This window comes from Eulemur rufifrons, chromosome 7 (assembly GCF_041146395.1).
Source record: "Eulemur rufifrons isolate Redbay chromosome 7, OSU_ERuf_1, whole genome shotgun sequence".
In the NCBI taxonomy this organism is placed as follows: domain Eukaryota; kingdom Metazoa; phylum Chordata; class Mammalia; order Primates; family Lemuridae; genus Eulemur; species Eulemur rufifrons.
In genome coordinates, this window is record NC_090989.1 from 190,451,291 (window position 1) to 190,470,772 (window position 19,482).

General features: G+C 38.1%; 1 protein-coding gene across 1 annotated transcript in view; it reads right to left on the minus strand.

The window, feature by feature from the left end:
• UIMC1 (ubiquitin interaction motif containing 1) overlaps nucleotides 1–19,482 on the minus strand; it is a 109,236-nt gene that overhangs the window by 55,558 nt on the left and 34,196 nt on the right. Inside the window, exons 4-6 of the mRNA XM_069476161.1 lie at nucleotides 2,427–2,551; nucleotides 1,621–1,726; nucleotides 587–1,323 (exon numbers count right to left, since the gene is read on the minus strand). Coding sequence (XP_069332262.1) covers nucleotides 587–1,323; nucleotides 1,621–1,726; nucleotides 2,427–2,551 — 968 coding nt within the window. The remainder of the gene's footprint in view (nucleotides 1–586; nucleotides 1,324–1,620; nucleotides 1,727–2,426; nucleotides 2,552–19,482) is intronic.

A 19,482-nucleotide genomic window follows, 5' to 3' on the forward strand; every position in this document is an offset into this window, starting at 1 on the left:
GTATATTGCTTGTGCTACATAAAATATCTGGAAGGATATACTAGAAACTAGCAACACAGACTGAATCCAGAGAGGGGAACTGGTTGGCTGGGGGACGGGGATAGGAGATAGACTTTTTATTTGTATCTTTTTACATTTCGAGCCATGTGAACATTATTATCTATTCAAAAACTTAATTTTAGAAATAATAAAAAACTTTAAAAACAAAAAAACAAATTATGGTAAATCCATAATAGAATATATACTTACTAAGTCTTCAAATATAAACAGGAAATGATACAGGATAAACTATAAAGTAGGGGAAAGGAATAGAACTTATACAGAAAAATATATATTTTGTTCAAAAAATTTTTTAATTGTATTTGTATACGTACAGAAATAATGATGACTACCTCTTTGGTGCTGGGATTATCAGTAACTTTTTTGTTCTTTATATTCTCCTTTACTTTCCTAATTTTCTATAGTGAACATGTATTACTTTAATATTCAGGGGTGAAAAAGACCACAAAAAAGAACAAATAGCTAAAATAATCCTTCTTTAATCTGTGAATAAATCATCCTTAATTACAGCAACACTGACCCTTACCTGACCATGACTGGTTGTTGGTTCTTCCTCCAACAAAAGTTTCTCTTTCAAGCTTCTAACTGGGCTTCCTTGAAAATCCTTGGTTTTTGAGTGCCAGACAGATGCCCTAGACTTCTGCCTCTCCTCTTTGTCTTCATCTCCCATATCTTCTGAGATGGCTTCATTTTTTTCACTAGCCTGATCTCCTTGGCCACATTCATTCTGGATCAGAGAAGGAGGTCTAGGTAACACTGGTTCCCCAAATCCCTTTTTTTTAAAAAGCTGCCTCTGAGCCATTTTCAGGCTCTTTTGATAAACCTCCAACTGGCAGAGAATGACCTTGGTATATTGGTTAGGGTCTATTCCAGCAGGGCAGAATGGAATACCCCAGAAGTAGTGTACAGTGCCCCCAGCGTCCTGGAGATCTTTGGCATCTGCTGGAGTAGGCAGACAATGCCTCAATGTGTCCCCCCTACCCTGGGTAGCTTTGAGAAAAGCACAACCCCTCCCAGTACTTTCCTGTGGCTTCCCACACTGTGTGTGCTCAGCCAAGTGGCCAGTACATCTGTCAAAACATTTAAGGTTCTCATTCTCAAACACTGGCTGGCTTGACTGGTCCCAGCTTCCTGAGCTGCCAGAGACCGGCTCCTCTTCAGTGTTTTCAGTGTGGTCCCAAGGCTCCTCTCTTTCCTCAGCCTCGTTTCCCTGACTGATATGTGAGCCTTTAAACAGTGATGGAGGTACCAGCTGCCATATGCCTGTAGGTATTTGAGAAAAAGTAGGGCTAAGGACAAACTTTTATTAAGAGGGCTTGGTAAGCTATCACTTACCAAGAATTACATAATGTGGTTAAGAAAGGCTCTTCTTTGGGTTTAACTAAATTGTTGGTTTTTCCTTGGAGGTAAAAGTATGCTGGATATTAGATCTCAACTACTTTCTGATTTAACCTCTTTAATCTCACAAAGGGATTGGGGCATTTCTATATAGCTCAGCATGAGATCCCTTTGATATGGTTATACTTGGTGAATGGAAGGAGTCAGAACAGGGAGACATGCCTTCAGTGGTCTCAGAGTCTGTAGTTTTCTCTTGGTGGGACTGTGAAGATGGTCCAGTGGCCAGAGGTCGAGATCTGGTAGCAGAAGCATCAGAAGGCTGGCAACTCTGAAACAAGTGATCCCACATCAGACCAGTTTATTATGAAAATAGCTACACATGAAGGGTCATAGGAATCACACAAAAAAGGGGGCCACTAAGAGTTTCTCCTCTCCAAAATGTAGACGGTTCAATTCAAATGAATTCCACAATGTGTACTGAATGACTATGTGCAAAATGATGTACTAGATCACTACACTAAACCCTTTTCTAAAATAGAGAGGCAAATGGCTCAGGACCTGTCTTTGGCAAGTATCCTTCACATTTAAAATTATTTCAATTGCATATATTCAAATCACAATTTAACACTGTTTATTTTTTAAACTGTCCATTTTTTTCTCCATAACCCATTCTAGTTTTTATTCCCTTTGTTCTCTCCACAAAACAGGGTTAAGGTAAGCACCTTATCTTGCTCCCTCTTTTGGATTGCTGATATTCAGTAACTCTTTTCAGAAGCTGCCAATTTACTATTCTTTTAAGCCATGGACTGAAAAATCTGTGGTGTGGAAGAAAACTCTTTCATATACAATTAACAAAACACTTCAAATTGGGTTAACCAGTAATTTAATACAGACTTTAAAAATTATTATGGGAAGTATTTGTTAGCTGAAAATCCTATAAACAACTACAGCCAGTTCCTAATGCAATTATAACACTTCAAAAAATACTGCTGATCAATCTTCACAAACTTTCAACATAGCATATTTACATTCAGGCTTTCAGCAATGGCTTTCCTCAAGAGTTCCTCTTCTTCCTCCTCCTGGCTGTTCACCTCCCTAGCTTCCTGCTCACTCATTTTGAGAGCCAGAGCAAACTGTTCTTCTTCTGTCATCTCTGTAAGAGGACAGGGAAAAGAGCGGGAGGGATATCACAAACACTGAATAAACATAGAGGCAAGAAACAGAATTATTAAACTTTTCAACTGAAGACACTACACCACTTAGTACACTTTTACAATCTTATAAATGATGAAAGCTCCAAAAGGGAAGGTGTTGGCCAGGATCATTAGCAGCAATTACAACAAAAATCCTGAGCTGTTTGGCCGGGCGCGGTGGCTCACGCCTGTAATCCTAGCACTCTGGGAGGCCGAGGTGGGCGGATCGTTTGAGCTCAGGAGTTCGAGACCAGCCTGAGCAAGAGCGAGACCCCATCTCTACTAAAAATAGAAAGAAATTATATGGACAGCTAAAAATATATATAGAAAAAATTAGCCGGGCATGGTGGTGCATGCCTGTAGTCCCAGCTACTCGGGAGGCTGAGGCAGTAGGATCGCTTAAGCCCAGGAGTTTGAGGTTGCTGTGAGCTAAACTGACGCCACGGCACTCACTCTAGCCCGGGCAACAGAGCGAGACTCTGTCTCAAAAAAAAAAAAAAAAAAAATCCTGAGCTAACTAGACTCTAAGCTTCCATGAAGGCAGAGTTTTTACCTATACTGTTCACTGTAGTATCTCCAGTACATAAAAGAGTTCCTGGTACAGGGTAGATACCCAATAAATATTTGATGAATGAATATATAGAGAAACTGACTCCCACTCTAGAGCTTTTTGCTAAATACCACACTGTTTTATGATCAACATGTAGCCAATATAATTTTACTCTTCAGGAACCTCTGATTTACCCAGTAGAAAAGAACACTTCTAGTGACCAATTCCAAATACCATTTCCCATTAAAAAAAACTGGGGTACAATGAAGAAATGACTAATTCTCTAAGTCTGGACCATGAAATGTACAAGATAAGCTAGAATATTTGTCATAGCTATGAGAAAGGAATCTATCAGACACTACTAGGATCATATCAAAAGAACTCAGGAGCCAACTAAGAAAAGTTCTCACTGGCCAAAAATGGAACTGGAACATCAATAAGAACAATGAATGCAATGGATTAAACCACATGAAATATATTTAGATCTGTAAATTCATACTGATATTCAAGAAAAAGATGGCTAACTGGTCACTGTTGAAGAATGTTAGAGAATCGACTATTTTGAAAACCGATAAATAACAGAATCAAGCTTTTACCCTACTTTTCCTACACAAGCTCTACTAACAAATAACCAAGTAGATGAGAAGTTTCTTTTTTTTTTTTAATTTTTTATTTTTAGAAACTCTTGTCACCCAGGCTGGAGTGCAGTAGCAATCACAGCTCACTGCAACCTCAAACTCCTAGGCTCATGCAATCCTCCTGCTGCCTCAGCCATAATGTTTCTCTTTATAGAATTATTCCAGCTAATAAATGTAAAAGAAATGACAGAATTAGAATGTTGCTATTTTGTATAATGCCTAGGGAGGGGATTTTGGTAATGTCTAACAAACTGCATATAAATTTACCCTTTGACCTAGCAATCCCACTTTAGCAACTTACCCTAGATATACACATCCAATTAAAAAGAAGTTTCAGGAGCAAAAGAGGAAACAACACTACAGATTCTACAGTCATTAAAAGGATCATAAAGGGAATACCACAAATGATTTTGTACCAATAAATCTGATAACTTGGATCATGCATTCTCAACATGGGTCATATCATCCCCAAGGGGACAAGAATTGGTTCTTGGGAGGCAAAAGAATCTTACTCTCTTTATGTATAAAACACAGATATACAATCAGTACATAAATAGGACATATAATATATCTGTGGTATTAAAATATCATGCAGATGGCTGTGGTTAGGGGGGAAAAAAAGTCTAAAAAGGCCCCTTAGGGTGATAACCATAAAAAAAGGCTGAAACACTGATTCAGGTGAAACAACAAAAAAATCACTGGAAGACACAAATTATGAAAATTGATACAAGAAGAAACAAAAAACTTAACTAGCATTATATCTATTAAAGACATTGAATTTATAATTTAAACTGTTTCTATAAAGAAAATCCCAACCCCATATGACACCCATCACTGGTGAATTCTATCAAAGAATACGGAAAAAAGAAATACCAAACTCATTCAGAAAATAAGAGGCTAATTCTCCCCCAAACTGATTTATAAATTCAACACAATCCCAATCAAAATCCCAGCAGTTTGTCTGTAGATACTGACAAGCTGATTCTAAAATTTATATAGGAATGCAAAGAACCCAGATTAACCAAAACAATTTTAAAAATAAAGTTGGACTTCAAGACATTATAAACCTACAGTAACTAAGGAAGTGCAGCAATGGCATAATGATAAACATAATTAAATGGAACAGAACACAAAATTCAGAAATAGACCCACACATTGACATTCAACTGATTTTCAACAAGGAAAAGATAGCCTTTTCAACAAAAGGTACAAGAATGATTGAATATCCATATTAAAAAAAGAACCTTAACCCTTACCTCACACTATATACAAACATTAACTCCAAATATATCATAGATCTAAATGTAAATGCTAAAACTACAAAAATTCTAGAAAACAGGTGAAAATCTTTGTAACCTTGGGGTAGTCAAATATTCCTTAGGACACAAAAAGAAAAAAACCATCAAAGAGAAAAAAAAATGGACCTCATCAAAGTTTAAAACTTCTTTTCTCTGAAACACACTGTTTACGAAAATGAAAAGGCAAGTCACAAATGGGAGAACATATTCACAACACATACAAACTGACAAAGGACTTGTATCCAGAATAAAGAACTCCTATAACTAAGTAATAAGAAATAGGAAATATAATCTTAAAAATAATGGACAAGCGGCCGGGCGCGGTGGCTCACGCCTGTAATCCTAGCACTCTGGGAGGCCGAGGCGGGTGGATCGCTCGAGGTCAGGAGTTCGAGACCAGCCTGAGCAAGAGTGAGACCCCCGTCTCTACTAAAAATAGAAAGAAATTATATGGAAAACTAAAATATATATATACAAAAAAATTAGCCAGGCATGGTGGCACATGCCTGTAGTCCCAGCTACTCGGGAGGCTGAGGCAGTAGGATCGCCTGAGCCCAGGAGTCTGAGGTTGCTGTGAGCTAGACTGACGCCACGGCACTCACTCTAGCCCGGGCAACAGAGTGAGACTCTGTCTCAAAAAAATAAAAAATAAAAATAAAAAAAAATAATGGACAAGGCCGGGGCAGTGGCTTACTCCTGTAATCCCAGCATTTTGGGAGGCCAACATGGGAGGATCACTTGAGCTCAGGAATTTGAGACCAGTCTGGGCAACATAATGAGACCCCATCTCCACCAAAAAAAAAAAAAAAAAATTAGCCAAGTATGGGAGTGCATGCCTGCAGTCCCAGCTGCTAGGGAGGCTGAGGCAGGAAAATTGCATGAGCCCAGGAGTTCAAGGCTGCAGTGAGCTATGATTGTGTCACTGCACTCTGGCCTGGGCAACAGAAACCCTGTCTCAAAGAAAAAAAAAAGGGGGCAAGAGATCTGAACAGACGTATCACAAAAGAAAATACTACAGCAATGTCCAATAAGCACATAAAGAGACCATTAATCATCAGGAAAATGCAAATTAAAATGAGATACCACTAAATACCACTAGAATAGCTAAAATGAAAAAGATTAACATTTGTAACAAAGTCATTAAATTATCAAGAAAAAACTCATTACACGCTATATATTCAATTTAAGAAGACAAAAAAAGTGCAATGCAGAAGAGGCAAATCTGAGTTCTCTGTAATAGTTTGCTTTTCAGGATACCTTATTCCCTAAAGGTTCTGAAAAGGTGAAGCTTTGCTGTATTGACTGAAGTATTCTCCAGGCTGAAAACAAGAACTTTAATTTAATAATACAGCATGATTTTTTTTTCCTAGTACATAGGGAGGAAGCTCCAGAGCAACTGCCTGTGTTTAAATCTTGATTTTGCCTCTTACTAGTTGTATACTCTTGACCAGGTTACTTATCCTCTGTACCTGGACACTGGTGCTAGTCTCTGATAACTTCCCTCCCCTTTTTATTTTGCCTCTTTTATCTGCTGTGGACATACATGTAGAACTGCAGTTCCCAACCCCCAGCCATGGACCGATACTGGTCCATGTCCTGTTAGGGACCTGGCTGCAGAGCTCCAGCCGCTCCTCCCTCCCTTCTCACCGCCCCTGCCCCCAGACCATGGAAAAATTGTCTTCCATGAAACCAGTCCCTGGTGCCAAAATGCTGGGGGACCACTGATGTAAATATACAACTGACTTTAGGAATTTTCATGTAAATACCACATCTATGTGATACTTGTTTTAGTTCACACACATATAAAACTGAAGTAATAATATTTAGGACTGTTACAAGGATTAAATAATTTAATGTACATAAAACACTTAGAATAGTGCTTAGCATATAAAAAACACTCAAAATGTCAATTACTATTAATGAATAATTATTCATTATTGTTACTATTTATTATTTGAAGAAATCCAAATTTTTAATAGAGTATTATCTAACTTAGTCATTTTATGTATATTTACTGACAGCACACAATTATATAAACTTGACAAAGCCATCATTACACACTTGTTTAACCATGATCAGAATTAAAGGGTAAAACGACACTCTCATTACTAGTTATTGTCTCTAATTTTCACATATCAACCATGATCTGAGACTAAAGGCCAATAAACAACACTGTTGACTAAGACACATTTTACCTGACTTCTCTACTATGTAAGATTTCAACAATTAGAACAAAGAGAAAAGCAAATTGGAATCCCACCTGGAAGATGCTTCTTTGAGGAAAATGTCAACAAGTGTCAACCTTAGGAGCTTCAACTAAATTGGCTCTACTCAGCTTACAAATGACTCTGCTGAGCTAAATGCAGAGTAGTATACAACTTGTGTGAAGCTGATTATGCTGGTCATAATTTATGATGATTAACATCTCCCAACATTCAGGTTAGCCCCAACCACTTAGATGTGCAAACAGGCTGTTAACAATTCAGAACATAAAACTAGATAGTACATATCAAGAGAACCTATATAATTTGTGGGTATTTAAAACAGCTGAAAGATAACTACACAGATAACTTTTAAAAAATTAACAACAGGCCAGGTGCAGTGGCTCACAGCTGTAATCCTAGCACTAGGGGAGGCCGTGGTGGGAGGATCGCTTGAGATCAGGAGTTCGAGACCAGCCTGAGCAAGAGTGAGACCCTATCTCCACTAAAGATAGAAAAAATTAGCCAGGTGTGGTGGCACATTCCTGTAGCCCCAGCTACTTGGGAGGATGAGATAGGAAGGATCGTTTGATCCCAGGAATTTGAGACTGCAGTGACCTATGATGACGCCACTGCCCTCTAGCTGGGGCAACAAAGCAAGACTCCATCTCAAAAAAAAAGAAAAGAAAAGATTAACAAGTAAAACTATTTTCCCACCCAAATCTTTTCTTAAGAACTTTCTTTTTGAAAAAAGGGCAGGGGAGGTTTTAGAGAGACAGAAAACATTTTTACCCTTTTTCAGGCCATTCCTTCTATTACAATAATAGCCATTACTAGGACTGAAAACATACCAAGACATATCACATTTTTAGAAATCTCCTACAATTAACATTTTTAATAATCGCATATTAATAACATATCCATAAAAATAAAATTCAATGAAAGTTAAACACCATTTCTTATTTGACAATGCTTTCTGATTTTAACATATTTAATGAGCCTAATATGCCTCTCTTGGACATCAAAGAGAGTGTCCAAAAGTTAGTTCAAAGTAAAAAAGACTAGGCTGAGCGTGATAGCTCACACTTGTAATCCCTGCACTTTGGGAGGCTAAAGTGGGAGGACTGCTTGAGGCCAGGAGTTTGGGACCCACCTGGCAACATACATACCAAGACACTGTCTCTACAAAATATAAAAAAATTAGCTGGGTATGATGGCATGTGCCTTTAGTCCCAGTTACTTGGGAGGCCGAGATGGGAGGATCACTTGAACCCAAGAGTCTGAAGTCGCTGTGAGTGAGGCTGACGCCATGGCACTCTAGCTTGGGCAACAGAGTGAGACTCTGTCTCAAAAAACAAACAAAACAAAAACAAACAAAAAAATTTTAGACAGTGAAAACATTGTCTCCTAGTAGTCTGAACAGAATATATATAATTTTATATATTATATAAAATTATAATTTTTATTTAATATAATTATAAACTATATAGTATATAATTTATTATATAATTTTAATTTGATTTATAATATTGTAAATTATATTAAATTTTACATTAATGGAATAAAATTCATTTTTGCCTGATGTTAAAACATTGGACTGAACAATAAGAAGCAACTTAATTAAAAAATGGGCAAAAGATCAAGACATCTCACTAAAGAAGATATACACATGGTAAATAAGCACATGAAAAGATGCTCCGCATCACATGTCACTGGGGAATTGCAAATTAAAATGAGACACCACTACATACCTATTAGAATGATATGAAAACCTGAAACACTGACAACACCAAATACTAGTGATGATATGGTGCGACAGAAACTCTCATTCATTGCTGGTGGGAATACAAAATGATACAGCCACTCTGGTAGATCATTTAGAAGTTTCCTATAAAACTAAACATACTGGTACCATACAATCCAGCAAGAGCATTCTTTGGTATTTGCTGAAAAATTAAATAAGCTGAAAACTTAAGTCCTCACAAAAACCTGCACACAAATGTTGACAGCAGCTTCATTCATAATTGCCAAACCTTGGAAGCAACTCATGTGCCAAATTAAGTAGGTGAATAGATAAAGAGACTATGGTACATTCAGACAATGGAATAAAATTCAGAACAAAGAGGAAATGAGTTATCAGACCATGAAAAGACATGGAAGAACCTTAATCGCATACTGTTAAGTAAAAGAAGACAGTATGAAAAGGCAACATACTGTATGATTCCAACTACATGACATTCTGGAAAAGGCAAAACTATGAAAACAGTTTAAAAAAAAAAAAAAAAAAAAAGGTCAGTGGTTGCCAGAGGTTGGGGAAAGGGATAAACAGGCAGAGTGCAGAAAATTGTTAGGGCAGTGAAACTTCATATCATACTATATGCATTATACTATAATGGTGGATACATGTCATTACACATTTGTCCAAACCCATAGAATGTACATCAAGTACATACCTTAATGTACTATGGGCTTTGGATGATAAGGATGTGTCGATGTACTTCACTGATTCTAACAAATACATCACTCTGTTGCCAGATGTTGACAGCAAGGGAGGCTGTGTGTGTGTCTGTCTGTCTGTCTGTCTGTTTGTCTGTGTGTAGGGGCAGGAAGTATATGGGAACTCTGTACTTACCCAGTTTTGCTGTCAACCTAAAACTTCTCCAAAAAACAGTCTACTAAAAAAAATTTTTTTAAGGTTGGCCTGCTAGCGCCTCAAGAAGCGCTACTTGCATCTGTCATAAAAGTACTTTGTGTATAGATTCAACTCAATCTCAAAATCCTAGCATGCATTTTTCTAAAACTGAAAAATTTTGATTCTAAAATATATATGGAAAATTATAAAATTTATATAGAAATGTAAAGGATCTAATATTATGATGATTGCATCATGAAGAAATGTAAAGGATCTAGAGTAGCTAAAGCAATTTTTAAAAAGAAAGAAAAGAGAGGAATTACTTTGCCTGACATCAAAACTTACTATACTTAACAGTAATCAACACAGTGTAGTAGGGACCTAAATATCAACAAAGGGATCACTGCAACAGAACTGAGAGTCAGGAAACACCTATATAAATAATTTCCTAAAAAGGAGCCAGGGCAATCTCTAAACAGAAAATATTTTCAACAAAATGGTAGAACTACTGGAAATCTATATGGAAAAAAATGACACTTGACCACTATCTCAAACCACACGCAAAAATTAATCTGGGTACAGTCAGCCCTCAATATCCAAGGGTTGCACATCTGTGGATTCAACCAATTGTGGGCCGGGCGCGGTGGCTCACGCCTGTAATCCTAGCACTCTGGGAGGCCGAGGTGGGCGGATCGTTTGAGCTCAGGAGTTCGAGACCAGCCTGAGCAAGAGCGAGACCCCATCTCTACTAAAAATAGAAAGAAATTATATGGACAGCTAAAAAATATATATATATAGAAAAAAATTAGCCGGGCATGGTGGTGCATGCCTGTAGTCCCAGCTACTCGGGAGGCTGAGACAGTAGGATCGCTTGAGCTCAGGAGTTTGAGGTTGCTGTGAGCTAGGCTGACGCCACGGCACTCACTCTAGCCTGGGCAACAGAGTGAGACTCTGTCTCAAAAAAAAAAAAAAAAAAAACCAATTGTGGATCAAAAATATTTGGGGGTGGGGGGAGAGAATTGTTGTGTCTGTATTGAACATACATTTTTTTTCTTGTCATTATTCCCTAAACAATACAGTATAAAACTATTTAAATAGCACTGACATTGTATTAGGTGTTATAAATAATCTAGAGATGATTTAAAGTACATGGAAAGATATGCACAGGTTATACGCAAATACGACACACCATTTTATATAAGGAACTTGAACATACATGGATTTTAGTGTTCTCACGGAGTCCTAGAACCAATCCCCTATGGATACTGAGGGACAATTATACAATTAAACATAAAAGCCAGAACCATAAATCTTCTAGAAGAAAATGGAAGAATAACTTTACAATCTTGAGGCAGGCAAAGATTTCTTAAACAAAACTCAGAAAGTAAAAATAAAATTTGAAAACTTCTGCTCAACAAAAGACACCACACTAAGAAAATGAATAGGCATACCACAGATTGGAAGAAACTATTTGTAATACTACCATAAAGAAGTCCTGTAACTCAATAATAAAGACAAAAAACACACCAGCCTGGACAACATAGTGAGATTTTTGTCTTTACAAAAACAAACAAACAAAAAAACATTAGCCAGGCATGGTGGCGTGTGCCTGTAGTCTCAGACACTTGGGAGGCTGAGGTAGGAGGATTGCTTCAGCCCAGGAGTTCGGGGCTACAGTGAGCTATGATCACACCACTGCACTCCAGCTTGGCTACAAGAGCGAGATCCTGTCTCTAAGGGAGAGGAAAAAGACAATCCAGTTCTTTAAAGGGGGTTAAACATTTGAATAGATGCTTCACAAAATAAAATATGCAAATAGCCAATGAAAACATGAAAAAGTGTTCATTAGACATCAGGGGAATACAAATTAAAACCAGAATGACATACTAGCACACACCCAATAGAACAGATAAAATGAAAAAGACTGACAACACCAAATGTTCTTAAGGTTGTGGAACAACTGGAATGCTCACACATTGCCATAGGGAGTATAAAATGGTAATCACTTTGGAAAACTGTTTGGTAGTTTGCTATAAAATCAAAACATATCTACACCATGACCCAGTAATGAAAAATATGTCCACCAAATGACTTAGAACGTTTGTGGTAGGCTTTATTTATAATAGACAAAAACTAGAAACATCTCACGTTTCCATCAATGGGATAATGGATTGGAAAAAAAAAACTGTGTTATGTTCATACACTGAATTGCCTCTCAGCAGTTGTGGTACACATACAAGGATGAATCTCAAAAATCATTATTCTGGGATGTCAGAGATAAGGGAGGCATCCACATGTACGGGTAGCCCAGTGCATGAATCAGAGCCCAGATGGACCAAAAAGAGTATTCCAAACTGAGAAATGGCCCGACATGGGGTGTTAGAGCTCAAATGAGATGTGGCGGGTATCCACACAAGGAAAAAGGTGGCAGTAGAGATAGGAGGTAAGTAGCATATGAGGGGACTTAATAAGTGTAATGGAAGCCAGGTTTTTTCAATGTTAAAGACAGTTACACATACAGAAAGAGAACTAGAAAAACCATAGATATTGGATTGAAATTAGAAGAATCAATGTGAACTCATTAGTTTCAATATAGACAGATATAGTAGGTAGATAGGTATTTACATGTATCTATACCCTAGCTTTGTCCACTAAGGGGGCCTGGGAACACCAACACCAATAGCAATGATCATACCTACACCCAAATCCTGGCTTCCAAAAACCATTTTTCACTCAAATGAATTTGGGCTCTTTAGAGAAATGGCTGATTCCATGGCTAGCAAAGGGAAAGCTCAAAATGAGCCTACAGCAACTTAATGTGCCAGAAAGCAAGTTAGTGTTCAAGAAAAATAGAAATAAGTCAAAAGGAGACATAAGGTGGCTTCTGAATGGGCTTACACTGGCCATATTAAGGACAGTTTAGCATTGTGCCTCCAAAAGACAGACACAGAGATGGTTAAAAAAGCATAACAAAGACTTACTGGAAGTGGGGGTTTGGAGACCTGTAAAAGAAAAAAGAGATGGGAAGCAAAATTAGGAAGGAAAAGCCTACAGATTTCAATGTAAATTTGATACCTATAAAGGAAAAGAGGAGAGAAAACAGGATTGGGCAAAGAGAGCTCAGACAGCAATGTAGATCTGACATTCATCCAACAGAACAAGGAGCTCTGAGGCAAAGATTGACCATTAGAAGACTTCCACCTTGGACAGAAAGAGCCAGGCCCTAGTACACTTGCCATGCTTAGTCATCGCCTAGGGGCTGCCTAGGAAGAGGCTGGCCTCAGGTCAAAAGTTGAATCAGATCTTCAACATGCTGAAACTGAAAGCTATGAGCTAGCTGCACTCTGCAACTAAACAGCAAGCTTCCTTTTTTTTTTTTTTTTTGTGAGACAGAGTCTCACTCTGTTGCCCGGGCTAGAGTGCTGTGGCGTCAGCCTAGCTCACTGCAACCTCAAACTCCTGGGCTCAAGCAATCCTACTGCCTCAGCCTCCCAAGTAGCTGGGACTACAGGCATGCGCCACCATGCCCGGCTAATTTTTTCTATGTTTTTAGTTGTCCGGTTAATTTCTTTCTATTTTTTAGTAGAGACGGGGTCTCGCTCTTGCTCAGGCTCATCCCGAACTCCTGACCTCGAGCAATCCTCCCACCTCGGCCTCCCAGAGTGCTTGGATTACAGGCGTGAGCCACCATGCCCGACCTTGATAAAACAATCTTAACCATGTAATCACAGTGAACACCATCAATAATAAGACCAACTGAAATCATGTACCACCTGACAGAATGTAATAAAAAGGACACAGCATCAGTTCTATAAAATTCCTGTCAATGATAATATCCTGAATCAAATAAAAATATAATACAAAACAATTAAGGAACATCTTACAAGATAACTGGCCTATAATCTTTAAAATGAGTCAAGGTCATAAAGGTCCAGGAATGACTAAGGAACTGTGTTAGACTGAAGGAGACTAAAAGAGACATAAAATAAAACGTGATTGCTATAAAAAACCACTGGTGAAACTTAAACTGGGTCCAAGAATTACATGGTAGTAATGTATCAACATTAATTTCTTGATTTTGATGGTTTCCATTATGATTATGTAAGAAAATATATACACACTCAAGTACATAGGGGTAAAAAGACATGCTGAAAGAAGTCAAACATAAATGAGTATCTACTTGTATGATTTCATTTATATGAAGTCCAACAGGCAAACTAGTGACAGAAATCAGAAAGTGGTTGCTTCTGGAGATGTGTAGGGACGTGGGGTGAAGAAATGGTTAGAAAAGGGATACCAGAGAACTTTCTAGGATGACAGAAAATTTCCATTTTCTTCATTTGAGCAGTGGTTCTAAGAGTGTATACAATTGGCAAAACTCACTAAAATAATGACTTCTAGGTCTGTGGGGGTTTTCTTTGTTTAGTTTGGTTTTGTCTGTTTGTTTGTTTGTTTTGTTTTGTTTTTTTGAGACAGAGTCTAGCTCTGTTGTCCAGGCTAGAGTGCAGTTGTGCAACTGGCATCATTATAGCTCACTGCAACCTTGAACTTCTGGGCTAAAGCAATACTGTCTCTGATTCCTGAGTAGCACACAACACTGTACTTGGTTAACTTTTTTATTCTTTATAGAGACAGGCGGTGGTCTCACTATGTTGCCCAGGCTGGTCTTGAACTCCCGGCCTCAAGTGATGCTCCCACCTCAGCCTCCCAAAGTTCTGGGATTACAGGTGTGAGCCACCATGCCAGTCAGATCTGTGTATTTTTTGTATACAAATTACACTTCAGTTTTTTAAAAACCATCAAAAATACACAACACTGTTTTTCATGTAAAAGAATATTTTATTTCCTATTACTTTACTGTGGGATGTAGAAGTAATTATATCTCACCCTTTTTCTTTATGTTTTTCCTTTTCTTATTCAATTTTCCTCTTGATCCACCTAGATTGATCTTTTTCCTTTTTGGATCTCATGATTTATCAAGACAACAATTTCTTTTTTTTTTTTTTTTTTGAGACAGAGTCTCACTCTGTTGCCCAGGCTAGAGTGAGTGCCGTGGCATCAGCCTAGCTCACAGCAACCTCAAACTCCTGAGCTCAAGGGATCCTCCTGTCTCAGCCTCCCGAGTAGCTGGGACTACAGGCATGCACCACCATGCCCGGCTAATTTTTTCTATATATATTTTTAGCTGTCCATATAATTTCTTTCTATTTTTAGTAGAGATGGGGTCTCGCTCTTGCTCAGGCTGGTCTCGAACTCCTGAGCTCAAACGATCCGCCCACCTCGGCCTCCCAGAGTGCTAGGATTACAGGCGTGAGCCACCGTGCCCGGCCAAGATAACAATTTCTTAAAAATACTCAATTTCAGATGACTGTAGACGCAAAGAATCTAAAGCAAAATATTCCTGGAAAGAATCACTCACCTATCATCATAGGAATATTACCCTGGACTACATGCAACATGGTGTTGCAGACACATGTAATATACTGAAAGACTCAATAACTATGTAACACAGCCCAGTTGTAACATATTGAAAGACTCAGTAACTTCAATTATATGAATGTAAACAAAGCTTAGCCCAGATACATCATTTCTAATAAAACTCAAATAATATGAGAAGAAAACAGATGAAGGTTTCTGATAAGAAAATGTGGTTTTTTAAAAATATTTCCAAATCCTCACCTATATAGGTTGAGCATCCCTTATCCAAAATACTAGGGACCAGAAGTGTTTCAGATTTCAGATGTTTTCAGATTTTTTAATATTTCACATATATAACAAGATACCTTGGGGATGGGACCCAAATCCAAACATGAATTTCATCTATGTTTCATATACATCTTATACACATAGCCTGAAGGTTATTTTTTTTTTATTTTTTTATTTTTGAGACACAGTCTCGCTCTGTTGCCCAGGCTAGAGTGCTGTAGTGTCAGCCTAGCTCATAGCAACCTCAAACGCCTGGGCTCAAGTGATCCTCCTGCCTCAGCCTCCCGAGTGGCTGGGACTACAGGTGTGTGCCACCACACTCAGCTATTTTTTTCTATTTTTAGTAGAGACGGGGGTCTCAGTCTTGCTCAGGCTAGTCTCGAACTCCTGAGCTCAAGCGATCCTCCTGCCTCGGCCTCCCAGAGTGCTAGGATTACAGGCATGAGCCATCATGCCCAGCCCTGAGGTTAATTTTATACACCATATTTAATAATTTTGTGCACGAAACAAAGTTTTGACTGAGACCTATCAAATTAGGAAGGTCAGGTATGGAATTTTCCACTTACTGCACCATGTCAGGGCTCAAGTTTTAAGTTTTAGAGTATTTCAGATTTTTAATTTTTGGATAAGGGGTGCTCAACCTGTAATTAGGTAGAAATAATTAAAGACATGTTAAACTAAAACAAATAAACAAATACTCATCTAAAAGAACATCAGTACAGAAGCCTAGAAGCAACCTGTTAAAATCAAGGCAAACTAGAAAATTTTCCCTGGATGGAGTTGAAGAGGAAAAGAAGTCTGTACATTCCATAGCAGCTAGACTCAAGTTTTGTTCTCTCACACCCTGAGATAGGCTCAAGACCATGGACAAGAATGGCCATGTGACGCATGTAGGAAGAAAAAACCAAAGCCTCACAAGAGATTTCTCTGTGGCAAAGGTAATGAGCAGACAGCCTTCAGACCTACTATAGGGAACAGTAGACAGATACCATGGACACCTCAGAGGTTGCCTGTATGCACAGTTTTGACCAATGACCCAAAGGGTCCCTCCCTTTGATATCATGGTACAACATTGATTGTTACTCAAGCTGAGGATGGGAGAAAGGGGACAGCACTCTAGGAATCAATGAGGTTAAATTTCTACCAATCATATGAAATGTGATATGGAATTGGAGATTAAATACTTGATGGTTCCCCAACAAGTTAAACAGAGAATTATGATATGACCCAGCAATTTCACTCGTGGGTATATACCCAAAAGAAATGAACACTAATGTTCAAACAAAAACTTGTACACAAATGTTCATAGCAGCACAATGGCCAAAAAGTATGGGGATGGGGGGAATAAATATCCATCAATTGATGAATAAATACAATGTGGTATATCCATACAGAATATCAGTCATAAAAAAGAATGAAGTACCCAATTCATGCTACAACATGGATAAACCATAAAAACTATATGAAGTGAAAGAAGTCAGACAAAAGGCCACATATTGTATGAATGCATTTATAAGAAATGTCCAGAACAAGCAAATCCATAGTCAGAAAGTAGAATAGTGGCAACTTGGATGGGAAAAAGTAGATTAGTGGTTGCCCAGGACTGGGAGAAGGGAAATAGGCAGTGACTGTTTAATGGGTACAAGGTTTCCTTTTGAGGTGATAAAAATGTTCTAAAACTAGATTGGGAGAAGACTGCACAACAGTGTCAATGTACTAAAATATCATTCAATGGTATACTTTAAATGGGTAAAACGGTAAAAGTTATCTTAAGTGTATTTTACCACAATAAAGAAAACTTCATGATTTCATTAAGACAACCAAGAGCTAAATTAAAATAAACTAAGCAATGAAAAAATCATTTACATAGCAACGGACAAACAATGTGATGAGAAGCAATGAATCCTCCATTTATATAGAAACTAAATAATGTGGAAATGAAGATTATAGAACAAAGTGTAATAAGCATTTTAACTTTAACAAGGTAGCAGCAAAAATATTACTAACAATCTGTGTTAGGGAACGGAGGAAAGAGGTGTAAGAATGATAATTTCTTCATTGTTCTTACAGTCAATACCCATTTTTTCTTAACCAAAGGAGGAATTTAAAAATCCATTATCTCATATAAAGAAAAAGTTACCTATATTCAGAATATCCTTTATTTTTAATTCATTTCATTTTTCCTCTATAAATTCAAAATAAAATCAAACTCAACTTTTTATTGAAAAAATGCATAGAAACTTGCTGTTTGCTGTTAAAAATGGTGGACTGAACATAATCACCTAATTAATCTTCTCTCCAAGCATTAAGGGAAATATTTTTAATGGCATAAAAATATCACAAGGATGGGAAAAAGAGGGATGAAGACAATAAGGAGAGAATTTTGAAGACTGGAAAATAAATAATGCTAGTATCTGACTAGAAAAATCTTAAAAATGTTGATTCCTAAACTGGTGGTTGGGATAGCTGAAAACCAACCATAATCCTCAAAGAGTTCTGAAATTGGCAATACCAGATACCTCCAGAAATGGGTAGAAAGGAGGGAAGCCTAGATGAAGGACTGGTAAAGCACTGAGGAGCAGAGGATCCCTGAACTGTGGACATCAGAAACAGCTGATGATAGGGTTACTATCCCAAAAACCAATAGACTGGTATAGTTAAATACAGAAAGCCACAACATAGGCGTCTTCTCCCTGAAGGCTCTGAGATTGCAAACAGCTTTCTGAGAAAGCCTCCTGGCAGGAGAGCATTAAGTGTCTTCTCTTAGGAATCTGACCATTTCCAGTAGAACAAAAATACTGAACTGAAAATTCCTTCAAAAACAGCCCCAAGAGGCCAAGTGCAGTGGCTCACACCTGTAATCCTAGCACTCTGGGAGGCTGAGGCGGGTAGATTGTTTAAGGTCAGGAGTCCGATACTAGCCTGAGCAAGAGCGAGACCCCGTCTCTACTAAAAATAGAAAGCAATTATATGGACAGCAAAAAATATGGAAAAATTAGCCGGGCATGGTGGCGCATGCCTGTAGTCCCAGCTACTCGGGAGGCTGAGGCAGGAGGATTGCTTGAGCCCAGGAGTCTGAGGTTGCTGTGAGCTAGGCTGACGCCACAGCACTCTAGCCCAGGCAACAGAGCGAACTCTGTCTCAAAAAAAAAACAAAACACCAACCCCAAGAGAAATAGTGAACAGAAACACAATAGAGAAACCTAAAGATGGAGGGTGGTGACGATTGTACAACATCATGTAGGTTTTAATACCACTGCACTGTACACTTACAAATGGTTAGGGTGGTAAATTTTATGTTATCTGTATCTTAACACAATAAAAAAATTGGACAAAAAATTGAAAGTTTAAAGCAGTTGCATTATATTCCATAAGGTGGTTATGCCATAATATGTACCACTATTCTATTGTTGGATAATCATGTTGTTTTCTATATCTAATTATTATAAAAATGCTACAAAAATTTTTTTAATCCCCAAGAGATTACCCTACAGTTAAGGTGATAATCTACACACCCCCCCCCCACACACACACACCCCACACACACACCCAGGCAAGTGAGCACAGTATGCGGTATGCACGCCTACAAACACACACACACACACACACACAGATTCTACTTGTAAGCAAATAAGACATTGTACCTATGAAACAAACTCAGGATGCTATAAAGAAAAAAAAAAACATATAGAGAACAATAAGGAATTCTTTTTTTTTTTTTTTTTTTTGAGACAGAGTCTCACTCTGTTGCCCCGGCTAGAGTGAGTGCCGTGGCGTTAGCCTAGCTCACAGCAACCTCAAACTCCTGAGCTCAAGCGATCCTCCTGTCTCAGCCTCCCGAGTAGCTGGGACTACAGGCATGTGCC